This window comes from Hypomesus nipponensis, chromosome 20 (assembly GCF_054491055.1).
Source record: "Hypomesus nipponensis isolate SF chromosome 20, ASM5449105v1, whole genome shotgun sequence".
Taxonomy (NCBI): Eukaryota; Metazoa; Chordata; class Actinopteri; order Osmeriformes; family Osmeridae; genus Hypomesus; species Hypomesus nipponensis.
In genome coordinates this window covers 3,053,863-3,062,396 of record NC_140380.1, presented here as the reverse complement: position 1 = coordinate 3,062,396, position 8,534 = coordinate 3,053,863, and the positions used below count along the sequence as shown (strand labels likewise).

The following is an 8,534-nucleotide window of genomic DNA, read 5'->3' as shown; positions in this document are numbered from 1 at the left end:
TAGCCTAATATAAACATTACTTTGGACTCATATTGTTATGTTTTCCGAAAATTACAACCCACGTTTTTACCTGAAAGATTCAGGGCTTTTAAGAAAACATATTTTTCCCACCCTTGCAGGAACCTAGATTTATGAAGTGACAGGTCTTTTTCTTTACCTGGCTTTTTCAGTTCCTCCATTCTTCCCATCCATTTTATTATTTTCGAATCAGCTTAGTCTTGCTAACTTCCTCCACAACAATAAATGATGCTTAGGGTTGTCTCCATGAAAACAACACGCACTTGTGTTTGAGAACGAGAATATGCGCGACTACTGAAAACGGCACTTTTTAATGCACGGTCTGATCATGTGCTTATTTATTAAAACCTAGTGTAGCCTATTAGCTTACTTATCGGTCACATAGTAACTTAACAAACTTAACACATATCATTTTATTCCCTATGGCCACTCCGGGCCTGAATACTATCACTAAATGAGCAATATTTTAGGGGGTGCTATCGGGGTGCTTTGGTCTTTCTTGGGGGTGCTGAAGCACCTGCTAGCCCCTCCCTAGCGCCGCCCATGAATGAATAGGAAGACTCAACGTCCGTATTTTCCGTAGGATATTATTGCGTGTTTATGAAGGCGGACATGCAGTGTAATTGACTGATCTGCAGCAGCAGGTGAATCTGCCATACGGGAGAGACTGACGAGAGGATGTGCAGGATGCTTACTACTGGTATAGACACTAGTAAACATTCTCCAGAGTCAGCCCCACGGGGGCCTGTTCTATAAAGTGTGTTTTTAGGCTAAACCAGGCCTTCGGGGTCTAAGGAGCGTTGTTTCACTAAGCTATTTGGCCGTTTACACACCCACAAAATTAAATCAAGAGTTGTGAGACTCTTAATTCTGTCAGGTGTTTTTTATTCAGTCTAAACTCTTAAATGAGTACAAAAAGAAGGGTACGAAGGGAGGGTCAGATGATGATGATGATGGTGGGAATTGTAGCTTATGGTGAATTAACTGTGATACATAAACAAAATTAACTTGAAAAGTCATCATTCTCAACCTGTAATTGTTCTTGAATCTCACCATTAACACAAATGTCTAATCACAGCCTCTTAATATTTAACTGATTAGTGGCTACAATATATGACTAAAATGATCAAACAGCAATCTGTAATGCTGCAATCTGATTAACATTTAAAACATTTGATATAAACATGCCAGTTAAACTAGCATCACTTAAATTATCATGTAACCTTCACCGACTTGATAAATATTTAATCCAGTCACATTTGGATAAAAAGGTGGGCACATTTCCCAGAACTGTACTACAAAAAACAAATGCCATTTTTACATTGGCCCACACGGACTACAGATAAGCCTAGTAAGATTCCAAGTAACTGATTAAGGCATAAAAAAATATGTAAATGTATATAAAACCATCAAAAAATATGTTTGAACAGTCTCAATAGTATTTTTTACAGTCTTCAGCCTCTGTGTCCTCAGGGTTTAATCTTTTGAACGTTCCTGAGACGGAAAATGATGCCCCCTGGGAGCCCTCGTCTGATCAGTTCATCCCGGATCTAAAAGACAAACAGATACCATCACCATGGAGATAGCAGTGCCTTTTCACCCTCACTTGTCTCTGCCGAGATTGATATTTGATTGTCTTTGAAGAGCTACTGACCACTAGCTAATTGTTAGACCACTGCAAAGCTAGCAATTCGTAGTTCAAATTCATTTGTTAATGAGGAATGAGTGTAAACCATTTCATTGACTTACCCCGAGTAGGAGCAAGCTGTTGGCTGTATTGTATGCTGTTTGATTATCCTTGTTAATTTTACAAAGTCTGGTATAACAATGACAGAGACACTGACCTGCTGTAAGACCACGTCTTTGATATAGGCTTCTGTTAGTGTAGTCTGAGAGGATAATCTCATCGTCAGTCCAACTACATATTCTGTGGATACACAATATGAAAAAATATTCACTCCATATGCATATTTGAATTCTATGAAAATAGCTAATAATCATCCTTTGGTGTTACCCACCACTTGTGGTCCCAACACAAGTTGTGTGTTCCATTGCGGTTTGTGGAATGGTTGTCAGTTCAGTTGTACGGGCTATATTTGTTGTTGTCAGTGCTGCAAAAAGTAGATAATCGACAGTCTATGACAGACCTACCATCTTGACAGTTAAAGCAATAAAACGTGTGTCAACTCACCACTGTAGCAGAAGAACGATCGGGCCAGTAAACAGTTCTCATCAGTCCATTGGCCAGACACACTGAAATCAACTGTGGTGCAGCTTACTCCAGTCAAATCAGGCTGTCCTTGCTTCCAGTAAAGAAAAGATGAGTTGCTTCCATCTGACCAGACCTTGGATCTGTACAGTCCGATCCACGTGGAATCATCAGCTAGAACCTTTACAACCTGCTGGTTCTCTGTCTCATTCCTCACACTGACCAGGTCTGTGTAAAACAGTCTGCAGTAACTCTGGGCTTCAGTAAATGACTTTTGTTGCTTAACCAACACATAGGACTGACCAGCGTTTTTTCTTCCTGAAGACAATCGTCAAAATGTTAAAGCAAATCAAGTGAAAACTAAAACCTCTGATGTTCTATTATTAATATTATTAATAATTTGTTCTTATTTTGTATTCTACATATTGTTACATTATGTATATATTTACATTTTCATAAAGTAAGCTATCTGGTAAACTGAATATGACCTTAAGTGGATAACTTACCGTCATAGCAGACAAATTGGCGTAAGCTCCGACAAGGCAGGTCATTCCATTTGCCGTTTAGTAGGATTCCCACACATAGCTCATTCCCACGGTCATTATTTGGTTCTCTTGGGTCTGATCGCCAGCTCCTAAACTGTGTCTCCCCAGTACCATAGAACCCGGGTTCTATTATAGACCACATAAAGCTGTTGAGGTCATCGTACAGTCCAATCCATGCCTGGTCAGTGAAACCAGGACTGACTGTGGCTGTAAGCCTGGTCATGTCCTCATGGCTGTCTATGGTGGCCAGGTCTGTGTAGTGTGTCCTACAGTAACTCTGTGCTTCAGGCCAGTTCTTCCTTTCCATAACAAAGTCATACTCTCTGCAGAGGCCGGGTGCAAACATGGTGCATCCTGAGGAGAATCACCACACAGGAAACCAATAGACTATAGTTGAAGTCATCCATAACATTTTTATTTATATTAGCAGTAATTGTGTTTGTTTGGTATGCCTGTATCCATTTAGGTCCCTATGGTTTCTCTAAATAATACGAACATATAATGATGTGAAATTGACAAATATTGAGATAAAAAAGTCTGCTGCTTCAAGCATAGTCATGAAGCAATCGAATGTTCAACTGAAAGTACAAACCTGACAGCAGAATAAACAACACCCCTCTCACACCAACTTCTGAGATTTTAAGAATAGAAAGGGCAGAGTATTAGCTTCTTATAGGATATTAAAAAGTTTATTTATTTCCAGAATATCAGTCAAGGCACAACTAACAATAGTCATGTAGGCAACGGGGCTGGGCTGAGCACATGCCCAGCTGCTTGCAAGGATAGGTTGTGGTTGCACAGCAGCCAACTCTCTGGTCCAATCAAACTAAACAACATCACAATCAACATCTAACTGAACGAACACAACAACTGAAATTTCTCGCACGGCTGTTGTAACCAAACTATTTTCTATAAGTCTTTGCGTTTTTTGACATGCCGCACTGCATGCTGGGTACCCAAGGGTGCTGACGCTGATTATCTAGCTGTGCTCCAACTGCGTGAAATGAGTATTAGTCTTTGGTCAGCTTTGGGATAAAGGTTAAGAAACGGTTGACATTTCAAGGTGAAATTGCATTAAATTGCGCATGGTATTTCAGAATGATGCCTGCTTGTTTAACTAAACATCCATCCATCCATCCATCATCTGCCGCTTGTCCGGGATCGGGCAATTAACTAAACAAGTAATCAAAATTATGACAGGCCAAAAGACTGTGCCTGGATTCGAACCTGTGACCTTGCAGGACACCTTTTCAACCCATTGAGCTACCCTCAAGAATGAGAAAATGTGGTCAGTTACTGTATAAAAAAAGGAAGCCGTTTCTCCTTTAGCATGGATTGTTCGATTCGGCCAAAGTTTAAACAACTGTAATTCAATGATCTTTTGACATATCAAAGTGAAATTGCGCATGGTACTTCAGAACAAGGTCATCTTGAACCCTATTAGGTTTGAAAAACCATCAGTCAAAATTATATTTAATATATATTTAAGACACAAAGATATTGCGGCAATGTGGATATTTACATAAATACACCCCTTTCAGCCATTTAAATTGCATTTCTTATTTCATGTCACCCTATATAGAGACATCGATTCTACACATTTGTACCCAATTTCAAGTCAATTGGACCTTTGGTTTAAGAGGAGAGGCATTTTAAAGATTCCCCAAGTTTTCACTGTACAGGAAAATTCATCATGGCGGACATAATGGGTCCTTGAGGCTTTTTTGTTCCCCATGAGAAATGAGACATGTACACCAAGTTTTAAAAGAATTGGAGCAATGGGGTGGAAATGCCATCACTTTGAAAATCAGACTTTAGGGCGTGGCCTGTGGCGCCCCCTTCAGTCGAAGGTGTCCCATATTTGGTGTGGGGATACCCACTCGGATGTAGTATCAATGTGCCAAATTGGAAAATGTGTTACCAATAACATTCTGAGTTATTGTGGCGCAAGGAGAAGATTAATAATAATAATAATAATAAAACTAACAAATACAATGGGTTCCCTCCTACCGGAGGAACCCTAATTAAATTATTAAATGAAATCATACTCTACCTTACCACAATGTCTTTAAAAATGCATTGATTTATTATGGCCCTCCTCAGAGTTTAGACTACTTGTCTGACTGTGGGTGTGTGTGAGTTGGCTCGGCCCTCCGACATGCAGTATAATTGGTTGACACCGCATGTATGATTTGTTTTGTTCTTTGAATTAGTCAATCATTTTAAATAGCCTACAATTACAATCATTCATTATTTCATTATTACATAATCATTTAATTTCTACAGGCTATTTTTTTTTCCGGCTCAGATATGCGAGCCAGCTCCCAACGTTCACCTGTAAGAGCCGGCTCATTTGGGAACGACCCATCACTACTGAGACGGACACCTGAACAATTGCTACTTTGCACAGTGCCCGGTTTCAAGCTAATCGTTCCACAAAAGCCTAAATAAAATCCCACTATAAAACTTGAGCGAGCGCCGACACACACAGCTTCATAGAGGTATAGTATAGAAGTATGCAAACTACATTTATTATGTTGAAACAGCACACACTTTTATAACGTCCAGGTCCAGTGAACCCAAAGCACCACATTTTTTATATAAATGTCTAGGCGTGGTTCCCAGTGTGCACTCAATTAATTTAATTTGTATACATTCTTCATAGAAAAAGCTCCAAGGTCAGTGAACCAAAAATTCTAAATTTGATCATTTTTCTTTTTTTAAACATTGAAAATCAGACCCATAGCTCTGAACACCACACAAAGGTTAAACTGATAAAAAAATGCTTACCTTTCTCAAAAGTTTCCTCTAGTTTGTAACCCTCCTCCTTGCTTTTAATGTGTGGGCTGTGAAGGTGGAGATCAGAGAATTAATACACCCAAAGCTGTTGAAATATTTTTGGTAAAAGTATTTACTAAATAAAGCTTTCTGCAGAAAGGACGAGACACACACAGAGTAGCTACATAGGGTAGTCTGTCAGCATCTGATGAAGTCTCACAAGGACAAGCAATTTATAGGCTACACAAAGATAGCGCTAAAGCCACCTGCAAACAACAGGCTTTTGTTCATATTATTAACACACAAAATTACAGCACACAAGACTCCAACTTTCTCAACAGCTAACTAGACACTCTAATAGTACAAAAGGTTCCAACTTTCTCAGAAATTAACTATTACAGTACTAATTATATAACAATTTCCATTAGACTTTATTTGTGGTAGAATTCCTTCTTTCCTGGCCTCCATGACCCGGCCCCCTCCCCAGACTGAGGGCACGGTAACCGAGGACAACCTCTTCTCTCTCTTGCCAGAGGTCAACTCCACCTGCAGCGTCATCATTGTGATATTCTCGTTGTGAGAGTTAATAATCAGACCGGGTGTTAAAGAAAGATAGTTTACTGATATGAAGGAGGCAATTATACATCTGTACTGTTCACGTACTCGCGGGCTCTGCTCTGCATGAACACCCAACCTGCGCATGCCTGTATGGGGTCATGCCATACGTCACTGGTGTGACAATGTTATGATTCATAAACATTACAATCATCACCCTGTCTATGCTGTCCGTCTATGCTGCAACTTTAAATATGTTATTTCCAAAAACATAAGTATTCTCTAACTATAGGCCACAGTATGGTAAAATAAGGAACAGTGTTGAATGAATTGATAGGAAGTCTTTATCCATGACCTATTACTTGTTTACCATTGAAGGTGGAGTGCGGAATGTCATATAATGTGTAAATGTATCTGTGACCTTACGAGTGACGTCACTAGAAATGAGATCACCAGATGTTAGTCTTAGGCTAATGATAAAGTTATCAGTTTGATTAGCTACCTGCCTATGTTACCTCCACGTTATTCAATAGAGAACTTTGCACTGAAAAAATTAGTGAGTGGACATCGGTTATTTACATTACATAAATCAATGATTTATCTGACTGCAGCAGCAGGTGAATCCACCAGACGAGAGAAACCGACAAGGGGAGGTGTGGGACATATGCGATGCTGCATACTAACTAAACTGGTAGACACTGGTAAAGCTATCCCAGGCTCTCTAAGGAGAGTGGTTTCACTTTTTAGCAGTGTAAGTACCCAAAAGCAAAAACAAAACATCAGTCAAGAGTTTCAGACTCAACATATCTTTGAAGGCTTCCAGCAGATTGTTATCTGTTACAAATGCAAATTCCTTTGTTACAGAGCTAGGCCTAGCTTTTTGTGGCACATTTGAATTCACAGTAGAGCACTGGTGTTTTGACTTGCAAATGCATTATCATTCCTGGTAGGCTATAAAAAGGTTGTGTTCAAACACATCATAACAAACATGCAGGGTTACCATGGTTTAATCAATGAAGAATAGAAATACTTAATTTATAATCAAGTATTTAGTAAGCGGGGCACCACTTTGATATTGGGTTTTAGAACATCAAGGAAACCTAAGTTTAATATATAATAATCAGTAATCGGAAGCAGGGGCAGACTGGGGGTAAAAGGTGGCCCGGGAGTTACTGTCAGACTGGTCCACTCAATACACGGCGAGTTGCCCACTCAATGCATCGCACGTATCAACCAATCAGTGGCCTGATTGGTTGATACCCATACACTTAACATTATTTTGGATGATTACAAAGAAATTACATCATATATATATTTTTTCTTACGTTGAACGTCCGATCACCAGGAGCTAACTGCACGGCGCGTCCTTAAAACCTACGCTGCACAGTTAGCTCCTGTGTTTACATTAATATTCAACCTCTCCCTCTCTCTAAGTGTGATTCCCATCTGCTTTAAAAAATCTGTAGTGGTCCCTGCCCCAAAAAAAGCTTTACCCGGTAACCTGAATGACATCCCATTGTCCTTACATCTGTGGTGATTAAATGTTTTGAGAAATTGGTCAAAACTTTCATCACTGCCTCCCTACCTGTCCCTGGACAGACCCTGGATCCGCTGCAATTTGCATACCGCCCAGACAGATCTACAGACGATGCAATAACCTTCATGCTTCACAAAACACTCTCCCACGTGGACATTGGGAAAGGGAACTATGTGAGAATACTGTTTATTATAGCTCAGCTTTCAACACCATAGTACCTTCCAGGCTGGTCACTAAGCTGTGCGACCTTGGTTTGAACTCCCATCTGTGTAGGTGGATTCATAGCTTCCTAACCGGCAGACAACAAGTCGTCCGCATGGTCACCCACACATCATCCCCTCTCCCCCTCAACACCGGATCCCCTCAAGGCTGTGTGCTGAGCCCTCTGCTGTACTCACTGTAGACCCATGACTGTGTGTCAACATCTGCAAATATCACCATCATCAAGTTTGCCGACGACACAGCAATTGTGGGGTTGATCTCCGACAGGAACGAAGAAGCCTACAGGATAGAGGTCCTTCACCTGGAGAGCTGGTGTCAGGAGAATAACCTCCTGCTGAACGTTGAAAAAACAAAATAACTGGTTGTGGACTTCAGGAGGAAACAGCAGGGTGATATCCACCCACTATGGATCAACGGGTCTGAGGTGGAGAGAGTGGACAGCTTTAAATACCTCGGTGTGACCATCACACAGAACCTGTCTTGGTCACTTCACATCCAGAGAACTGTGAAGAAGGCCAGGCAGCGTCTCCTCCACCTCAGACGCTTGAGAGACTTTAAGCTCCCCCTCAAGGTGCTCAGGAACTTTCACACCTGCACCATCGAGAGCATCTTGAGTGGGAGTATCACTACCTGGATGGGCAGCTGCACCAAGCAGGAATTCTCAGCCCTG

At 40.7% G+C, this 8,534-nt stretch overlaps 1 protein-coding gene across 1 annotated transcript; it reads right to left on the bottom strand.

Moving 5' to 3' along the window:
* Window positions 1-898: 898 nt before the first annotated feature.
* Window positions 899-5,878, bottom strand: LOC146245159 (macrophage mannose receptor 1-like). The gene is made up of 7 exons (XM_084684179.1): window positions 5,563-5,878; window positions 3,365-3,403; window positions 2,734-3,126; window positions 2,210-2,545; window positions 2,037-2,129; window positions 1,863-1,945; window positions 899-1,568 (listed from the first exon to the last, which is right to left on the bottom strand). The coding sequence occupies exons 3-7, from the start codon at window positions 3,116-3,118 to the stop codon at window positions 1,488-1,490; spliced, it is 978 nt and encodes a 325-aa protein (XP_084540305.1). The 5' UTR covers window positions 3,119-3,126; window positions 3,365-3,403; window positions 5,563-5,878; the 3' UTR covers window positions 899-1,487.
* Window positions 5,879-8,534: the final 2,656 nt, after the last annotated feature.